The sequence below is a fragment of the Glycine soja genome, chromosome 19 (assembly GCF_004193775.1).
Source record: "Glycine soja cultivar W05 chromosome 19, ASM419377v2, whole genome shotgun sequence".
Taxonomy (NCBI): domain Eukaryota; kingdom Viridiplantae; phylum Streptophyta; class Magnoliopsida; order Fabales; family Fabaceae; genus Glycine; species Glycine soja.
In genome coordinates, this window is record NC_041020.1 from 47,714,464 (window position 1) to 47,735,563 (window position 21,100).

The 21,100-nt window shown below is 34.9% G+C and overlaps 4 protein-coding genes across 5 annotated transcripts; 2 read left to right on the forward strand and 2 right to left on the reverse strand.

Moving 5' to 3' along the window:
• The first annotated feature begins 1,137 nt into the window (after positions 1-1,137).
• LOC114400321 (G patch domain-containing protein 8-like) lies at positions 1,138-4,745 on the forward strand. Its single transcript, XM_028362732.1, has 8 exons — positions 1,138-1,289; positions 1,770-1,848; positions 2,032-2,227; positions 3,069-3,223; positions 3,472-3,615; positions 3,725-3,828; positions 3,985-4,138; positions 4,366-4,745. Exons 2-8 carry the CDS (start codon positions 1,777-1,779, stop codon positions 4,453-4,455), a joined length of 915 nt encoding a protein of 304 aa, XP_028218533.1. The 5' UTR covers positions 1,138-1,289; positions 1,770-1,776; the 3' UTR covers positions 4,456-4,745.
• A 993-nt stretch (positions 4,746-5,738) lies between these two features.
• LOC114400074 (aspartic proteinase-like) lies at positions 5,739-10,442 on the reverse strand. Of its 2 annotated transcripts, none has more exons than XM_028362341.1 (14): positions 10,216-10,442; positions 9,015-9,384; positions 8,877-8,937; positions 8,569-8,663; positions 8,364-8,476; positions 8,084-8,252; positions 7,948-7,987; positions 7,597-7,661; positions 7,405-7,518; positions 7,266-7,330; positions 6,732-6,885; positions 6,511-6,630; positions 6,148-6,236; positions 5,739-6,017 (listed from the first exon to the last, which is right to left on the reverse strand). In XM_028362341.1, the coding sequence occupies exons 2-14, from the start codon at positions 9,369-9,371 to the stop codon at positions 5,933-5,935; spliced, it is 1,527 nt and encodes a 508-aa protein (XP_028218142.1). In that variant the 5' UTR covers positions 9,372-9,384; positions 10,216-10,442; the 3' UTR covers positions 5,739-5,932. The 2 variants fall into 2 exon arrangements, with proteins under 2 accessions (XP_028218142.1, XP_028218143.1); XM_028362342.1 differs by having other exon boundaries at positions 9,015-9,388; positions 10,216-10,401.
• Positions 10,443-12,689: 2,247 nt separating this feature from the next.
• LOC114400557 (probable L-cysteine desulfhydrase, chloroplastic) lies at positions 12,690-15,670 on the forward strand. Its single transcript, XM_028363051.1, has 2 exons — positions 12,690-14,490; positions 15,445-15,670. Exon 1 carries the CDS (start codon positions 13,125-13,127, stop codon positions 14,484-14,486), a length of 1,362 nt encoding a protein of 453 aa, XP_028218852.1. The 5' UTR covers positions 12,690-13,124; the 3' UTR covers positions 14,487-14,490; positions 15,445-15,670.
• A 2,393-nt stretch (positions 15,671-18,063) lies between these two features.
• Positions 18,064-20,690, reverse strand: LOC114398283 (pectinesterase-like). The gene is made up of 2 exons (XM_028360469.1): positions 19,376-20,690; positions 18,064-18,924 (listed from the first exon to the last, which is right to left on the reverse strand). Exons 1-2 carry the CDS (start codon positions 20,382-20,384, stop codon positions 18,218-18,220), a joined length of 1,716 nt encoding a protein of 571 aa, XP_028216270.1. The 5' UTR covers positions 20,385-20,690; the 3' UTR covers positions 18,064-18,217.
• Between the last annotated feature and the right edge of the window lie 410 nt (positions 20,691-21,100).

Sequence of the window (21,100 nt, forward strand, 5' to 3'; positions counted from 1 at the left end):
AAATTTACCAAACGTAACACTATTTGAAAAAAACTTAAAAAAATACCATACAGATTGAACCATACGGATCACTAATATGTATAACCAAAACACTAATTAAATTTTAATAAAATACAACATTTAATTACAATATTTAACATAATTTTGTGGCCTTCACGTTTTTTGTCCTAGCAATATAATCTAATGTTTGTTTTTCAAATCTAATTTAATCTAAAATGTAATGTAATCTAACTAATAACTAACATAAATATTTCATACATAAAATCAATAATAAATAAATCATACATAAAATCAATAATAAACAAAAATTAGAGACTAATAAAATCAATAATAAACAATTTATAATATAATTCACATTTAAATATTTTCAATTAAAAATAATTCCTATTTTTTTTAAAATAAAAACATTTTTTTAAAAAAAACCACATATTGGTTAGTAATCCGTATGAGCCATACGGATTACTGATCCGTATGGTTCATACGGATTGTTGATTTGTACGGGTTATTTTTTTCTCCAAAAATGCCATTTTTTTCAACGACCAACAACAGCAAACCACATAAATGATTCAAAACATCAACAATATTCAACAAAATAACACCAACCAACAATAGCAAACCAAATACAAACAATATTGAGAGAGAGAAGCGGCGCGAGAGGGAGACAAGAGAACTTACATGGAAGAAGATCAACCAACAAGAAGAAGCTGCAGTGGAAGAGGAAGCAGCCACCAACACGAAGCAGAAGCCGGAGGACAAAACAAAGGAGTGAAGACGAAGGTGACCAACAAGGAGAAGACCACCTACGCAAAGGAGAGAACAGAAAAGGAGAAGTTGAAGTGCAGAGAAGAAAACAAAAGAGAAGACGAAACAGCACCGCGGGAGGAGTGAACAAGTGACTCATACGGATGAGTAACTGTTCATTTATATATATTAAATGAGTGAAGGACATTTTCACCTATAAAGTGTTGAATGTCCCAACAAAAATGCTGGGTGTCCAAAGTAAGACCCTCAAACAACCCAACCCAATGTAAGATTCGATCAATATCCACCACCCGTATTCTCTCTCTCATCTTTTTTCATTTTTTTCTTTTCTTTTAAATTTTAATAATAAAATATATAATTATTTTTGCTTCCTTGTTTTGATCCTGTCAATGTCATTCCCTCATCTCATCGCATCTGAATATATCTCATGCAGAAAAAGAAGACCGTGCGTTGAAATCTAGCAAGGACGAGATCCAAGCAACTTTGTTTTCCTTGCCAGAATTTGCGCTCTTCTTACTATCATCAAGGTTCCTTACTCCCTCAGACTCTAATCTTTCCCCAATCGCGGTTTTATTCTCTTCTTAGACTGTTTAAGCTAAGGTTTTCTGGATCTGATTTTTTTCATTAAAAAAAAACAAATCCCTGAGGAATTTCCTTGTTTGGTTTTAGATAAATTTCAAAAGGGTAGTTGAAAAATCCTCTTTTTCTTAGTGGGTCGCTCGGTTACGTTGGCGAATTTGATTAGCTTACCCATAACTTGTGTTTTCAGATGGCTCTATACTAATGTTGTGAATAAGTTTAATTTTTCTGAGTGTCTTGTCCTGTGTTTAATAAGTTTTCATGAGAGTATTTTATCATCACGGATTATTTTTAATTTTGTATTTATCTATGTTGTGTGAACTTCCTTTAGCTCGTTTTTTGGCACCTGAAGCTTTTTATATCTCCCGATGGTGTTATTTATTTCTTTACACTTTACTGACTTTACATCTTATGCATGATTCTTGTAGATACTAAATGGAATATCGATGGACGAATGGTAGGCAGGAAACCGGTGGCCGTGACAGAAGGCAATCTAAAAGGGAACAGGTAATAGATATTTTTTCACCCAATTAAGTGATGTTCTTCTTTCTCTTCTCTGGAAGATGGAGAATTCTGACTCTAGCTTTTTTATACTTATAAATTATACTGCTGGTCTGTGTTCTTCAAGACATTGTGAATGCACAATTATTACTGTGATTCCCATTGTATTGAGATGAATTGGTTTTTCAGGCATATCAGGACTCTCTTATTGAGGATTTGTCAGAGGATTTTAGTTTGCCAATCAACCACAGGCCAACAGAAAATGTTGATCTGGATAACGTGGAGCAAGCATCTTTGGACACACAGATAACATCATCTAATATTGGCTTTAAGCTCCTCCAAAAGATGGGATGGAAAGGAAAGGGTCTTGGGAAGGATGAACAAGGTTTGTACTGTATTATCCCTTTATTCGATATTTATCAATTTGTTTCTCTCTTTATGAAGATCCGCACAATGCATTTTCCCATTGTTCTAGTTTCTGCTATACTGCATGAGTTGTCCCTACTCCTTGATTCTTCTTGAACATCTTCTCTTCCCCCTCTGTGCACCCTTTTTTGTACCTCCTTTATAGTGTTGTTACAACCTGCCTTTTATGTCTGCTTTTCCCCCTTTATTTCTACGGAGTGGGTGGAAAGGAAGAACAACTCTATCGCTTGACTTCAATCTCATTAATGCTGCTGATAAACTGGCAGAATTTTTTTTCCCAAGCCATTATTGCTGTGACATCTAATACTTGCAAACATTTAAAACTTTAGACTTTGAAGCTTTCTGTTTTTGATCTTTAAGGCTACTTCATTCCATTAATCTACACATAGTAGTTTGTTGTAAGCATGGCAAAGATTATTGTAATTTTTGTTATTTTGTTCCAGTATTTAAATTGATTTTATATTTGTATACAGTAAGGATCATCACAAATGTGACCTTTAGCACCCTAGTTAATGCTATGCAGCGTGCAAAGTATTAACTCAAGCTTTTTTTTTTACCTTCAAGGAGAAGAGTTATATTTTTCTTCATTTATTGAATCACCTGTGTATTTGCTCTTATCTCATTGAAACAAGGATTTTGGAAATGAGTTCATTTTTTTACTTACTTTCTCAGTATTAATTTTGTATGTTCCTAATTGTGGGATTCTTTACCTGGAAGTGATTTGATTCTGGTCATTGGTGTTGTCCTTGATTTTAAATGCTTTATCTTTGTTTTCCAAATTGACCTGGGCTTGCGTGCAGGAATCATTGAGCCAATAAAATCTGGAATTAGAGATCCAAGACTGGGGGTTGGCAAGCAAGAAGAAGACGATTTCTTTACCGCAGAAGAAAATATCCAGCGAAAAAAACTGGATGTTGAGTTGGAGGAGACAGAGGAACATGTGAAGAAGCGGGAGGTATGATTTATTACTCCTTAGTAGTTGCTCTTAGTGCAAAAACCACATAGTAGTATTGAGGTTGATGTTTATATTTTCTCAAACCTGCACCTCATAGCAGAAGGCAGCATATAGCATATATGCATGTCTTTTGACCGGATTGGTATGTCATAAGGAATCATCAACTTTGGAAGGTCTTGAGAATTTCCTGCAGTTTTTATTACCTGGTGGCTTCTTCTGCCTGCTTCGTGCACATTATGAAAATTCAGGTCTTAGCTGAACGTGAACAAAAAATTCAAACTGAAGTGAAAGAAATCCGAAAGGTGTTCTATTGTGATCTCTGCAACAAGCAATACAAATTGGCAATGGAATTTGAAGCACACTTGAGCTCTTATGATCACAATCACAGAAAGGTAAACAATTTAACTAAACATTAATTTGGTTCTGCTTTTGTAAACTTGATTCCCAAATTGGCTAAATTTTATTTTTCTCCTAATGCAAAATCTTTGATGTTAAATACAGCGTTTCAAACAAATGAAGGAAATGCATGGTGGTAGTAGTCGGGATGATAGGCAAAAGCGAGAACAGCTGCGTCAAGAGAGAGAAATGGCAAAGTTTGCTCAAATGTACCCTTCCCTTGCTCTCTTGTCAATTTATTTTTATTCTCCTCTCTCCCTTTTGTTTTGGCTATGTGTGGGCAGGTGGCCAGGGGGTCAATGTTCTAATTCTTACTGACTTCCTCTCATGTCATCTTGGTTTTTGGTTTCCTTGATGTCAATCAGTGCTGATGCTCAAAAACAGCAACAACTTCAACTGCAACAAGAGTCTGGATCAGCAACAGTACCCTCGGAATCTAAAACTGCTACTGCACTTACAGATCAGGAGCAGCGAAATACTTTGAAGTTTGGGTTTTCTTCTAAAGGCAGTGCTTCCAAGGTATGTCCACCTGGTGTCTAGGGTTGGAAAAGAAACTAGCAATTGCCCTTGTAGTACTCAGGAGTTTGGAATGCTTACAGATTTTATCCACTCGAGTTCTTGATGCTGTTTTGTTCCACAATTCAAGTCTTAAAAACATTTTCAACCCTGCCAATCCATTTAGTGTTGCTTTTGCATAAAACATTTTTATATGTTATCACCACTTTCTTTTCCCGAATGCCACGCAGATTACGTTTGGAGCCAAGAAGCAAAATGTTGCAAAGAAGCAAAATGTTCCGATCTCTTCTATATTCAGTAATGATAGCGATGAAGAATAATGGAACATTACTCGTGAACTGACATACCGGCATGATGGCGTATTTCCTGTGTGGTTTGGCTTGTGTTAACTGTTTTATTTAATATTTGTCGCCATCCTCAGTTCAAGAGGAAGAAAACATTTGGGATTACATGATAGTTTGGAGTTTGGTAGACCAAAAATGTTACCTGCTTATCTGTGAGATCATGTTATGTGTGCAAGGATTTTATGTTTACGTGAGTACCGTGGTTATGTTAGCTTCCATTGTTCCCATTATTGATACTTGAATCACGATGCCTAGCCCATGGCTAACAAAAATGTGTAGTTTCGACTTTGGAGTATATTGCAGATGAAAGTTAATTGGGCTGAACTCACTACTGATAACAAAACACCGTAAAACCGTTCGTTAGCTGAAGCTGAATGCCGTGACTACAGAACTTGATTGGATATACGTATTCTCGAAACACGTTGACGATGGCATTGAATGAAGTTTAGGTAGTGGGAATTTATTTCTTCCACGTCTTCTGCTAGAAAGTGAATTTGCCAGCAAGCATGTGCATTAACACCGGCGTAGACATTGTTGAACTGTTTATATATATATTGTTTTCACTTTGTTGAACAAATATAAATTCATGAGAATAAAAAATGAAGTGAAAAATACTTCAGTCTCAAATACAAGTAACAAGAATTCATAGGTCTCAAATATAATTAAAAATGCCATTTTTAAAATTTCTTTATTTAATTTATATTTTATTTTCAATGACTCATTTTTATTCTTCATATGAAGTTCTACATTCTAATAATGAAAGATAATTTGGGAAGAAAACTCATTTTTTAAGTGTAATTAACAAAATTAAATGATGTTTAATTATTTAATTAGTATGAAGTTAATTTTTCTTTCTTATGATAGAGACCTTTGGGAGTGTTTTTATAATAAAAAGTGAATAAATTTCTTTTTTAACACCAAACAGTTCCTTTGAATAATGCGAATTTATTTGTTTCACCTTTGCTAGAAAGTGAATTTGTCATGCCGTTGTCCCTTATACATAAATTGAGGGTGCTTACAGCTATCATTTCCTTTCTAACAGCAAAGCCGAAACCTTTCTGTAACAAAAGAGAAAAGCCAAAACCTTTCTGCGACCATTTTGCAATTGGTTTTGCCTTTTCAATTCTCCTTTCGTTTCTGTTGGCAGATAATGCCAATAGTAGTTATCCATTGGAACTCAGGTGAAAGAAGGATAGGATTTCGCATGGGTATGGCACATTACAAGTATCCTAATTGAAAAGGACAGAAAGGGCACAATATTTGGTCAAACACGGAATGAAATGAAGATGGTTTTTTCATATAAAAAGCACACAACACTTGCAAGTGGGATACTTCTACGTCTTAAATGGATAAATACATTCGTGGTTTCAAAAAGTAACCAGAGCTACAATTATAACAGCTTATTTACAACACGCTTAACAAATTTACAAAGAAAATCCTCCAGAAAGCGTAATTAGACTGCTTCGGCAAAGCCAACTTGGAGATTTCCATAGTCAAAGACGGTGTGATATGCCCTCATGAAAACATCGCCAAGAATCCTGCATCAGAGTAGGGAACATAGCTTAACAACATTTTATGTAATTCGCTTCATTCATGGTTGTTCTGTACCATTCTACTGTGTGCATATGTGATTTTTCAATTGATAAATAATTTGAAAAGTTAATATACCACAATGGACCCTTTGGAGGAGGAACATCAAAAGCAATAAACCCACTAAGGCAGACTTCTGTAATGCCTTCTCCAGTTCTTAGAATATACTGAAAACACAAAAAAAGCATTCTTAGAATCACAAAAATAATTAAAATAGTTGGCCTTAAACTATCTACAGAGATAATAGCATAATTGTAGTTGAATTTGCTTTTCAGTATTAGTGTGTGCCCAGGTCATTTTGAATGGCTATTACTGTTGGCTTTTCTTTGAAATTGAATCCATATTTTTACCTAAAACCAAAATATTGTCCAAGTTATGTAGGTACTTTCCCGACCCCAATGTTCACAATGTAATTTAATTTATGGAAAGTTCAAACCTAACCTGCTCTGGTGTGAGGACAAAAGGTTTATTTCCAATTGTGAACGTAATGTTTGGCATCTTGGAAAGACTATTACAGCTTATCACTGACTCTCCAGATGGACTTGGCAGGCTCTCACACAGCTGTCAATGATCAAAACAAACATTAATCACATGTCTAAACTTAAACAATATAAATATGCACGACTACTTGAGGTTGTGACAGGATAATTCAAATGGCTTACTTGATTCACATAGTTGAATACTCTGTCCTTCGTTGCCTTTTGTTTTAGTTGATTCTGGATCCAAAGAACAAGCATCTGACAAGAAGAACACAAAGGAGTATCTCTCGCTGCCAACTCTTCCTGTTCCTTTTCAGTCACCATTTCAATTCCAGCACTGCACAAACAGAGAATTCGAAATAACTTAGGAGTCTGTTTCAGCCAAAATATTGCGGGCTTGCAGCATGAGTGAGGTCAAGACCCAAACTCTCCCAATGGCAAAATGATAGATTAGTAAGCTAGTAATTATATTTATAATGATGGTTCCCTGACAATTTTTTTAAGAAGGAAAACTCTTTTTCTTATTTGCTTATGCTTGGAACTGATGCTTCTGACTTTCTAACCTTTATAATAAATCCTCAAACGTCCATCCAATATTTTCAAATTATTACCAAATTGACTAGCAATGAAACAAATATGGTGAAAAATTCATACAACGGAAGCAGAAAGTAAAGACATTGATATGTACAAGGGCCATCAAATAAAGACTTATCTAACCTCTTAGATTGATGCCTTTTGGAAGAACATAAACCAACTTGTGAACATATGTCATCTGGTTTCACCTACAGAAAGATCAAACTCATTTAGGTTGAGAGAGTGGAAATGCGCCGAAAAGCATGCACAATTTGAAACTTACCCCTGATACCAAGAGATCCCATATCAACTCTCCATATTGAGAAACGACTTCCTTACATTCTACACTGAGAACTCCTTCAGCTCCAATGGCATGGTTGATTTCAGCCACAACAGGCTAAAATAAACGGTCAACAGAAGTTATAAATAATAATAAAAAAAAGCAAAAAATCTTCAGAAATATGGAAGCACATACAGTTGGACCAGCAAGCAAAGATGTTCCTGAATCCACAATAGCAGCACAGCCACCCTCACAAACACCTAAAAGAAGCATTGATATATTACAGAATTAAATGCACTTTAGAATCAAAGCATAAGCAACAAATAAGAAAAAAATTCTTATCTCACAATAAATGTAAAGGCACACTTTGTTGACACTTGACAGACTGTAGTTCTTGAAAACATATTCAAATATGGAGGAGAAAAGAATTCAATCTAGATTCACTCCTTATACCATATTTCAAATTATCTTGATCACTCAGGCACCCAATCACTCCCTTAATGAATCTCCAAAATAGAACTTATTGTTGAGGAACAATAAAATTACCTGTTGAAACACCTCCAACGAAAAAATCTCCCATTTCAATCTGAAAAAGAAAATTTCCACGTTAAAGATTTTTCTGGTGTGAATAATTACATATTTAAAAAGAATTCCTAATCAAACTAAACGTGCTTTTGCTAACCTGCCAGTAACCTTTTTCAGTAATTGGAACATAAGTGTGGTTTCCTTTGAAGTGCTTTGGGTCAACACCACCAAAAACTAATTCACCACCTTTTTTCGCATTCGGATCCCCATTAAGCCAAAAAGAGAACACCTTCTCACCGATAAGTTTTTGCTCCACCATTTTGAACCTGTGATTTTATGATGAACTGGTCAATTAAAGACAAAAAAGATTTACTATACTTCACTCTAACATGGAAATCAGATACAGATGAAACAACAAAAGACCAGATGGAACACACCATACGGGCACAGCATTTTCAACTGAGATCTCCTGAAATCCAAGTCCCAGTATTCCATCGAACTTTGCTGACAGAAAGGTAAGACTTCCTTCGTGGGTAGCCTCAATGAAATCCTACAGTTTACAATAGTGACAATTGTAAGTATTGATATCAACAAATTTGTACAATCTATATTGAAGTGGAAGCTCATAAATTAAGTACTCACCTGATGCTTGACAACAGCACTGCCAACTTTAACATTATCTTGACTGAAGAAACCAGATATTGATCCAGTTCCATAGTTTATTTTACATGAAGTTCCTGATCAACAAGTTGATAGGTATGATTAAGATTACATTACACGACATATATATGGTATACACTATACTGAATGAAACTTTTTAAACTTGATGTATCAAAATGAAACAAGTACCAAATATAATGGACCAAAAGTAGCATTTAGCCTTTAATTTAATGCATATATCTATGACAGTACCACTATAATCAACATGAATAATAAGAAGCTGGCATTACCATTTTTGACATGTGTCTTTGATTTCTTAGCCGTGTACCAATTATGAGTATAGCAAGCAAGCTGCAAGAGAGAATTGGTCAGTACGATATGCTTATATGTACATGGTTGTGAAGACATACAAGTTAAGTTGAACTTACAGTAAAGTAGCACTTTGATGATGGAACCCAAAGGTTGGAACTCCCAGTGTCAAACACAACAGTGAAGGGCTGTGGGGGTGTGCCAATTCCAATCTCACCAAAATATTGAGCGTCCAAATAATTCTTCAAAGGTACTATATCTTCACCTTTTGACTTACCAATAAACTGATCATGTGCACCCATCATTGGTCTTACAGATCTTAGACCTTCTCTTGCCTTTCTAGCAGCATTAATACTATCAAGATCTAGAGGTCTCTTCTTCAAACCAATTCTCAGAATTCCAAAGGAGAAAGATGGAAGAAGGGAACATGTTAAAGCCCATAAACAGAACACCGTCACTAAATGCTTTTGCCCCATGGTCAAGGAAAATCTGCCTTACAAGGAAATCCAAAGGTAAGTTGAGCTGAATACAGTCCTAGTTTTACACAGAATGCAAAAACAATGGAACAAGAAAGGAAATAAACAGTTGAGACACTTAAGTCCTTGTAGTATATTCTCCACACAGCCAATCTCAGATAAATATATAATCAGAAAAATATATCCTCTTTTCCACAAATATTTCACTGTTCGGCCAGTAATTACTCCTACCATCATATTCTTGCCAAGCCTAAACAAAAAAATCTTTACCTTCCCAAACAATCTAGAATATGGGGTCATCTAACAAGTAATTTTAAAAAAAAAAACACACAAAAAAAAAACATTGAGGTAACATATATCTTTCCATGTTTGGTCAACGATGCAGAAAGGAAAAGCTCTTGCTAAGATTTTCATCCTAAACTTATCAGTAATTATAACCAACGTTATTTACAGTTGATTTATCTTTTTGTCCTCTACCCAAGCTATGATTCTACATCCGTTTAACACATAAACACAAAGGCATGAAAAAAAAATATAATAATAAACAGAATCAGTTCGCTTTAATGATGCTATAAATAAAATTTTGTACAGATCCGTAATACCTAAATGCCAAATTACACGAACAGATTCTTCAAAGTCAACAATAGAAAGAGAATCAATGGGTGTAATATGAAGGGGGAGGTAGTTACTAGAAGTCAACTGGGTTAAACTCATCATGTTTGAAGATCAAAAGATTGAAAATTAAACAGAAACAAGATGTTAGAGATAGGAATCAAGTGGGTTGAACACACTAAAATGATCAAAACAAATGATAATAATAATAATTAAAAAAAAAAAAACAAACCTTTCGTAGCTTAAAGCTACTGCAGAAGCTGGTGGTGGTGCTAAGAACTCCCCAGACAGAGAACTTGGTAGGAAACAATAATGTTAGGAACGCACACACAAGAAAAAGGTGGAAGGTCGTAACGAATAAATAATAATTGAATGGATGTCCATTCGTTAGTTAGCAGTAACTTGTTCTCTCTGCAACCAAATCATTAATATTATCAAATAAAACATCCTAAATAAATTGCCTTGGAAATATCTGCTTCAAAACAAACTACTACCACTCTACTTGTCCTGTTCTAATTAATTACGACTATTGTTTTGGATAGGCAATTTGGCATTGGCTCCCAAACGTTATTTTTAGGAGAGAAAAAAAAAACATTAGTATTACTGGTTAATTTTTAATCGAGCATAATTTTCTTTCTCAAAAAGAAAAAAAAAATGAATGCTACTTTTGTGATGGGTTAAAAGTTTTATAATAAATTTTATCTTAAACTTATTTTAGAATTTTATTCTACCCTTCATATAATTTAATGAGGAAATTTTATATACATGAATATATGATAAAAAATATTAAATATGTCCTATTAAGAACTTTAAATTACTTAAAATAAAAAAAAATAATATTTCATTTTTAATATAATTTTCAAATTTTAGTTTTTATTATGTTTTCATTCTCTCACAATAAACAACCCCTTTGATGAGATATAAAATAATATTATACTACGAGACATCAAAATTCAAATTATTAGTACTAGCATTACCCTACATTTTGATAGGTTTTGATTTATTTTTATATTGGGAATGAAGCTTAGATGATCATTATAGAGCTTTTAATTATTATTTGATTAACTGTTGGAAAAAGAAGTTTTAGAATAATTATCTCTTACATCGTGTAAAACATTTATAAACTTAAGTGATATGAATTTAGGATAGATCACATTTACAATTTTCCATTTCATGATGACCATGTGGAACGGGATGTTACTAGGATTCTTTTATTCCCAAGTAAAGCATGAATAGAACCAACAGGATTTAAGAATAATATGTGGAGGTACTATCTTCATAAATGCTTAGTTGTTTACAAATGCTGACTAAGGATAATAATTTGAATTTATTTTATTTCTGCTACGCGGTACGCAACCTAAGTTTTCTAGATATTTCATTAGAAACTTGAACCAAAATAACTCGGGGCAAATAATTTGATTAAAATATTCCTCCTGTTGGAGAAGTTGGTGTGGGGGTTTAGACGATTCGCAACTAATACAGATAAGGATACGCAAAAAGAAAAAAAACAGAGATTAAAATTTCAATAAAAAAAAGTTATGCCGTGCTATATTAAAATGAGCATATTTTAAATATTATGAAAAAAAATTGGATAAACACATTAAATTACTTAACTTATGTCATTTTTTTTAGTTTAATAACTTATTTTATATAACATTTATTTATTTTTCAAATTAATTTTTTATAATTCTACGTTAAACTAAAAAGTTTTACTTCACATCATTTTATTTTCATTACCCTACACGATAGTATAATAAAAATGGATAAAAAAAATATAATGAGAATAATATAACTATTCTTAAAATGCAGTAACAAAAAATATTTATTATCATTACATGTTCTGTAAGGAAACTACCAGGAACTTTCGCACTATGGCGATGTTTTCCTTTTTTGGTTTGCTGAAAAGGATTTTGTCCTTCCTTCACTGATCCGAAAACAATTTATATATATATTTTGATTCCATAAATAATGTAAAATAATTGAGGGGTTCACTTTTCTTCCTTCAGCAATGGAATATACCCAAACCCAATACCAACTATTGGGCATCATCTCATCATAAAAGGCTTCCAAATCCAAAACCCAATCGATACAAACCCTGGCCGCAATAACAATTCCTCGTAGGCTTCTAATAATAATATTGGGTTGGTACATCCCGAGGAGGTGTGAATGCCATTGATGATTTTATGCATTTATTTTGAATATGGTTTTGTTTCTCCTTTTGCATTAACCACTTACAAGTATTACAATGATGTACCGCAAGATTGAGACAGAAAAGTCGCACACCATGAACAAGCCAGAGATGTTCAGTACACTATATTATGTCACTAATTTTTAAGGCCTTTCCACTAATACCTCGATCTGCCTTTGAATCTCATTGATTTCACATTTGTTGATATCATTATTAAGATTTTTATATTTTTGACAGAATATTGGTTACTTTTATCTATTTGCTTATTTTGGACCGGTTTTGAGTTTTAACATATAACTCCGTCTACAAATATCATGACGCCACCAAATTGTTGATAACATAAGTATACTGTTGGGATGATAATTGAATATTTTAGGAATTTTTTAATTTGAGATATGCCAGACAAAATAAATGTTGACATGTGGCATGTGAGAACTTATTTTTGTGGTATAGTAAATAGATAGAATATCGCACTAGTTCCTTCTTGAAAACCGACCAAATTCATCACCGTCCATCATATTTGTAATCGTTATTTGTCTTTACAACTAGTATAAAAAAGAGAGATCTCCGTTTTTTTTTTAAGACTTGTCCGGATTCCATCAAACGCCTCCGTTTTTGCTTGAAAAATGGTACTTGACAGGATTCAAACAAGAACTAATTCGAGACACATTCTGTTATTCAAACTTGTTCGGGCATTCATTTCCAGCAGCTACATAATTTTGTTGGAGTAAAAATATACATACACACGCTCTACAGTAGTAGCTTTGTTCTGATTTGATTTTAAGAAAAGGTTTCCTGAACACGTGACACATCCAAAACTGGAGCCACTAAGCACTAGTACAAGTAAATGGCACATTTATTGAAAATAGTTTTATTAATGGGATCAATGGAGAAGAGAAGAGAAGAGAAGAGGTAAATAGGGTTAGCCACTTGTTCTTGTTCCCTTATCTCTTATGGTGAAATCCCTGTTCCTGATTTCTCGAATCCCAATGTCTTCCACCACCATCCACCACAACGGCTCCCACATACCCAAAAAACCCAAACTCTCTTCCTTGGAAATCGAATCAGAATTCGGCCACCACGACTCCTCCGTCGCCCGCATCAACAACGGCAGCTTCGGGTGCTGCCCGGCCTCCATCCTCTCCGCTCAACGCCGCTGGCAGCTCCAGTACCTCCGCCAGCCCGACCACTTCTACTTCAACGACCTCAAATCCGCCGTCCTCCAATCCCGAACCTTAATCAAGGACCTCGTCAACGCCGACCACGTCGACGAGATCTCCATTGTTGACAACGCCACCACCGCCGCCGCCATCGTCCTCCAGCACACCGCCTGGAACTTCCGCGAAGGAAAGTTCCAGAAGGGTGACGTCGTCCTCATGCTCCACTACGCCTACGGCGCCGTTAAGAAATCCATGGAAGCCTACGTCACGCGCGCCGGAGGTAACGTCGTCGAGGTCCCGTTACCTTTCCCCGTTAATTCCAACGATGAGATCGTTTCCGAGTTTAGGAAAGCGTTAGAGAGAGGAAAGAGTAATGGGAATAGGGTTAGGTTAGCGGTAATTGATCATGTGACTTCCATGCCGTGTGTTGTTATTCCCGTTAAAGAGTTGATTCAGATTTGCAGGGAGGAAGGTGTGGACCAGGTTTTTGTTGACGCTGCACATTCCATTGGGTGTACTGATGTTGATATGAAGGAGATTGGTGCTGATTTTTATACTAGTAATTTGCATAAGTGGTTCTTTTGTCCACCTTCTATTGCGTTTTTGTACACTCGTAGGAACTTTAAAGGTACTGGTTCTGGTTCTGATTTGCATCACCCTGTGGTGTCTCATGAGTATGGCAATGGTTTGGCTGTGGAGAGTGCTTGGATTGGGACTAGGGATTATAGTGCTCAGTTGGTGGTTCCGGCCGCGGTGGAGTTTGTTAACCGGTTTGAAGGAGGGATTGAGGGGATCAAGAAGAGGAATCATGAGGCTGTTGTGGAGATGGGGGAGATGCTGGTGAAGGCGTGGGGGACTCGGCTTGGGAGTCCCCCACATATGTGTGCTAGCATGGTTATGGTTGGCTTGCCTGCTTGTTTGGGGATTGGGAGTGATTCTGATGCCCTAAAGTTGAGGACACATTTCAGGGATACTTTTGGGGTTGAGGTTCCGATATACTATCGGCCCCCAAAAGAAGGGGAAGTTGGGGTGGTTACTGGATATGCCAGGATTTCTCATCAAGTGTATAACAAGGTTGATGACTATTACAAGTTCAGGGATGCAGTTAACCAGCTTGTGCAAAATGGGTTCACTTGTGCTGTTCTTTCGGATTGAAGAGGTTTGCCCCGACCTCCCTTGAACTGTACTTCATTTTCAACAATAAATGTTTTCAAATGTCAAGTCTGCATTGGAACTAGATGTAGGAATGCAGTAAAGCTGGTGATTGTGCCGTAATGTGGTGCCAATTCCATTGACAAATGTCATTATAAATAAAAGTAATTGACTTTGCCTGACCCAGAAATCTGCTGCATGTTATTTGACTCAATCTAAGTTTTATTTCTGCAATTTTGCGGCATCAATATGGTTTGTCCCTTTGCATTTTATATGTTGGAAGAGGACCAGTGCTGGCATAACAAGAGTAAACATCATGGATTCCCATCATGTTTTCTAAATAATTGGAAATTTGCAAGGCCTCAAAAGGAAATTGCTTTTCTATCTTATCAAAAAGTTTAATGGCCATGAACTGTCAATGTAAAAACTTTTACATTGTCAACCAATAAAAAACCATTGTTGGTATGACTTTAGAGGTAGTTAATTTAAAAATCAACAAACTTGAGGAAGAACACTCTTTTGAAACTGTTAGGAGTCCATGTGATATTTTTTTTGTTTAACCAAACAACACCAGTTAATCTCTGATGATTTGATGCTTTTAACCTTCATTGTACCAATTGAAGTTAAACTCATTGTTTAACCAAACAACAATATTTCTCTCATAAATGATAAGGCATTACTGAAAAAAGTTGCTACTCTATGTTTTCGTGTTTCTAACCTCAGGACAGAGCAAGTGCTCCTCATTCTTGGTTGGTTACCACTAGTAAAATATATATTTGAGGTTTTGGTACGTTATATAAGTTATAGAGGCAGAACATCCTTTTGAAACCGATAAGAGTCCATGTGATCTTTTATGTTTAATCAAACAACACTAGTTAGTTGTTTTATTTGCTTTGTTCTTAATCTTGTAGCTGTTATATTTGGTATTACTCTTATTAGAGTGATATTCTTTTATTTGCAGTTGCGAGGTGTCACTGTTGTTTTTCTAATGAATAAAAGCAATCCTTCTATGATTGCTTGCAAGCTTGACTAGTTGTGATGGTTTCGGTACCATAGACTGCAGGTTTTGCCAAGAAACTACAGCAATGGCTCATATTAGCTTTGCTGCGAAAAATTCCTTAGGAGAAACTTCAATGTTGAAGTCCATGGAAATATCCTTGTATATATATATAATCGTGATTCTCAGATGATTTGATGCCTTAAAATTGTGCCAATTGAAGTTAAACTTGTTCAAATTTATATAAAAAAAATTCCATAATCTAAGTTTGATATTTTGGGATTAATATTGCAGTGCTTTAACTTTGTTTCGTGTTTCCAAAGATTTTGCAAGAAATGGTGAAGTGAAAATAATAAAATATATTATTATGTATCATCCTAAAATTTATAATAATAATTGTTGTTAGTTTTAGTTTAAAAATAATTAGTATAAAAATTTATTTGAATTAAAATGATTATATATATATATATATGGAATGTTTGTATTATAATATATTAAATATCATTGAAATATTGAATTAAAAAAATATATTTGTATTAATTACTTGAGATGAGAGAGAATTGAAAAAATACATTCACACGGTCTTCACTTGAAATTATTATCTCATTAAAATTATTGTTTTCTGGAGCTCCAAGAAAATATTTTTGAGATGAGAGAGAATTGAAAACTTAATTTATTAATACTTCAACTTTTTGTAGATGGCCAGACATCCGAAGGTAAAGGTAGGGGTGATTTCTTTTATTTCATGGTTTAAAAGGGACAAATTCAAAGGTTGTAACCATAGATGATTTTAAAAGGTGATAATGATTTTTAGGACTCACATGACGTGCAGAAAAACATGGGACGTTCACTGTGTTTTGTAGAGCATCAGAAAAAGACGGATGCCCGTCTAATGGAAGCACGAATTATACTACTTTTTGCGTCATTTTTATATATTAGACGTGAAAAATCGATAATAGTAGCGTTTTCAAAGGGTAATCCGCCACGTATGTTATGCATGATAATGATTTTGTAAGCTAAGGACTTGTTGGATTTAACCAAATGAAAATGAACGTTATTTTAAATTTATTTCTATTTTGAAATATTTGTACCAAAAGTAATGAAAACAATTTCCTGTCCCGTATGAAAGGTTAAACTTGTGATTATGCAATTTTATTGGATTCACCAAGGCTCTTAATTTGGGCATTGTATCGTGGAAGTAACTTTGTGTCGTGGCTACTGGCTGAAGCTTTTGTCTTAAGGGATTTGTAACAAATTGGCTAGGCATGGCAATGGGCTCAAATCCGTGGTGCCCGTCCTGGACCCATCCCGATTTTGACGGGGAAAATTCGAGTTGACCAGAGTCGGAATTGGGGCCGAGTTTTCCCCGATAACCAAGTTCGGGTTCGAGGATGAGATTCTCAATATCTGCCCTGAACCCGCCCCGCTAATAATTAATGTATATAACATATTGAAATATGAAATTATTAAATTGAATTTTATGTTAATGTTGGATTGAATTTTATGTTTTATTTAAAATTATATTTTTTAATAAAATTTTATAAAACTGTTGGGGGGTGGCAGGAAAAACCCGACCCCGTCGGGGACGACGGGGATGGGGTGTAAATATACACCCCCGTTGATTTCTGGGGCGGGAACAGGAAGGGAAATGGAGAGTCGGAGACGGGGTGAGATAAACAAAACTCGGCTCCAACCCACCCCGTTGTCATGCCTAAAATTGGCTATACATAATTGCTCACATTGGATTAATTTGAAGTATTCAATTTAATGAGTTTGTCTGGTCCAATCTTGGCTAAACACGAGTAAGTAGTAACCTCGTACCAGAGGGTTGGGTATGCCTTTGGTCAACCAAAATAATGCATAATTTGACTGGATGTAGTTCTTTCTTGGGTATTGTTTGGTATAGCAGAAAAGTAGAGGAGTCGTGAGGCAAGGAAAAGATGGAATAAAAACTGTTCTTTCTTGTATTTGGAACAAAAGGTATTTAGTATAAAAAAATGAAAGAGTAATGGTCTTCTTCAAATATTTTTTATTCTCAATTTAAAGAAAAAAAATAGTGAAATAGATGTGTTTATGAATTGTGACACAAGTTACTTGTTTCTTATTTAGTCCGAAATTAAGTTAATTATTAAGTTTAAATTTCACCCATTTAGATCGATTTGACTTGTTAACATACTATATTTATATATCATTATAATTAAATTATATCTTATAATATATATTTTAAGGTAAAAATAACAATATTATAATATCACGTAGATAAAACATTATTTACTAAAATTATATTAATACATAATTGTTTTAAAAAATATACTTATTAAACAATATATGACATTGAATTGAAAAAAAGTTAAGATTTAAAGTATAACTCAAACTTGTCTTTAAAATGTGTTTGGGTCTAATTTTTTAAATCCAAATTTGTCAAAAATTTCTTTAAAATAGACATGGTTAATGAGACGACATACATTAAGAATATTTCCAAGAGTGAAAAAAAGAAAAGATTATATGGATAGAAAGGCAAAAACATCTTTATTATACCATTTTTCTTCATTTTAGATATTTTATATATAACTTCTTTCCTTTCATTTGTTACACAGCCAAACAATTTTAAAAATCATGTCATTTTTTTTTTCCTTTCACTTTCTTTCCCTCACTTCCTCCTAAACCAAAGTGGAAACTTAGCAGATGATATTCACACAGGGAAAACACAAGGTTCTATTCTAGGTCCCAGTACAGTCTATTTCAGTACAACAAACCCAGATTCGTATGGAATGCCTCTATTTAGCAACCATTGGTCAGCTTGGAGAAACCGACCAACTGTGTAACTAACCATTTGGTTTCTCTCAAAAATTGTACTGTAGCCATTCCACTTGACCCTCTTGTCAGTTCTTGCCCCAGGCCCTCTATTATCAAACTCCCAGAATGTTGCTGTTTCGATGCCATAGTTGTCACTCCATTTACACCAACCTTTTGGATGTATCACATCTCCTAAAAAGGATTCCATTATGATTGTTCTTGAGTATTCACTATACGGGGAGCCCAAGTAAGTGGTAGCATTAAGAGTATTCATGCTTTCTTTCTGTGCTGTGATGGTGCAGTTTTGAATCACTAGCCCAGTTGTCTGATACTTGTCTAACCTGGATTGAGCACTCATGACATTTCTTCTTAAAACCAAATCAGAGGAGTTTCGAGGCTTCAGTATGATTTGTGAGTTTTGAATTACAGTTGCTGAGTCTCCTTTGATGATGTCCACACTGCCAAGAATCTCACAGTCTCGGTAGAATTGGCGTTGAGCTACAGCGTACAAGGTTCCTTCGTTACCATCAATTTTGCAGTTGAAGAATGCTGCGTGATCAGAAAGGACTAGGAGTGCTGGTGCTCCTGTAATGTCAGCTGGGGCAGTGAAACCCATGTCTTTGCAGATGAATCCTTTCCCCATTACCACTGCATTTCACGAGCCAAAATTAGAACAAAATGTCACTTTTAGTGTTAATTACTTGCTTCTTTTTGGTACCCTCCAAAATTAAAAAGAACAAAAGGGTGTTGAAGGCAAGTAAGCATCGCATGACCACAGAGCTTAATTACAGACACAACTAATCAGAAGCTCATGATAATATTAAAATGACTCTAACGCATACTTTAATATGATTTTTTATTATTAAAAGTTTTAATTAATCATTTAGTTCGTATATAGGTGCCAACATTTTGCTTTAGTCTTTATAACTAAAAATTCTAAGTTTTTAATTCCTCTACAAATATTTTTTTACTTGTGAAGACTAAAACGAAAAATTAGAACAGTTATAGAGACTAAATGATTAACTAAATCTTTTAACATTGTAGTCACTCAAAAATTGCTCATAATTAGAGCCATATTGTTTAATGTTGAGGAGCTTACCGAAAGTAGCTGCTCGAAAGGAGGTTGTGACTATCCTGGGGTCTCTTGTGTTGGTACCACTGACAATGGTATGCGCAGGTCCATCACCATACATGAACACTTTTACACCCTTAGGAATCACGACTCTCTCTTCATATTTACCTCTTTTCACATAAATAACACATGCAATCGTTTTATTCTTTGGGCATGCATTGAGTGAGTCAGCTATGGTTGAGAAATGGCCACTACCATCTTGAGCCACAACCACATTTATTGGCCATTGTTCACCACCATTATCTCCTTGATTGGACTCTATCATTTTTCTCTCTCTTTCTGAGAACCACCTTGCAAATTCTTCTAGCCGTCGTGGTTCTCTGCTATTAGGCCTCTCAGAGAAATTATCAACAATGGCCAAGGCTATCCTTGTGAGAAGAATTGGAACTTGCAAGGAATACCCCAAAACCCCATAGCTATTTATTCGAATCAATTCATCAGTACAAGCGTGTTGGTACGAAATGACAGCACTTAGGCTATTCAACAGATCATCTAAGTTTAGTTCGCTCAAATCTACATAAAAATTTGCCATCAAATACAAAGATCCTAATTCTTCCTTTCCCAAACTCAACAGTTCCAAACAATCTTTATATGACTCTTGCTGCAGAAGCGTGAGGCTCCTTTCAAGACGAGGTTTTGGCCTAATCACAAACAACAATTCCGTGAGGGTTGCATTAATAGCAGCTTTCACGTAATTCAAAACCGTGGCTGTCTCACCAACGTGTTTCAACACGCGGAAACAGATTTCTGGTTCCTCCGTTTTGGTGCAAACGGAGAGAAGGGTCTTCACATTCTTCCCTGCATCTTGTCTGGAACCGTCTATGTGTGCAACAACAGAAACGGTGACCATTGCAATGGCGATCATGGATACCACCATGATAGCTATGTTCAACACCATCCCCTCCTTCTCTTTTGAATAATTATCACTATCCATTTTGTTATGGTAGCTTCCAAAACGCTGGTAATTCAAAGTCATGATCAATGCAAAACGTGATTATACTTGACCCATAATAAGTCACTCTTCTTGTTTCATGTGACATGATCATGCTGAAAATGCGAACGCCTCATCATGATTGTGATGATGATGATGATGGGTTCAATTGTGTTCCTTGTGATACACGTAATTGATTTTGGTGCTTCGGTGGTCTTGGCTAGTTGCACTGACACAGCTATTTTTAGGAAGTTGGAGACGAAAAGACAGATATTTTTGAATTGGAATTCCTTGTTGTACGGTTGTCTGAGACCACCTCGTTTGTTCTAGTTTGACTCAAAACGCTTTTTATGCGGGGAATATACTCGTACCCAAACTTAATCCGTTTTCATGCATTGTTACTCTGCAACTGATTCACGCTATTTATTTAAGAATTCTGTTATTTTATATAACATTTTCCTACAATATTTCCCACACCACTCTTTTCTCTCTCTGTCTTTTTCTGTTACATATTTACATTACTCGTGTAATTATATACGGCTTTCTCTTATTTTTGTACGATAAAATTTGTGTACAATTTTATTGTAAAAAACTAATTTGTTAAATTCTGCAACAAATTTCAAATGAAAAAGAAAATATTTGGAAACTAATTTTGGGCACGGGATATACCTCTGAAATAGTATATAAGATCATTTTGGAAAAAATTGTTTGTCTTCTTTTATAACATCATTCTTAAATTGTGTCTTTCATTAATTATTATT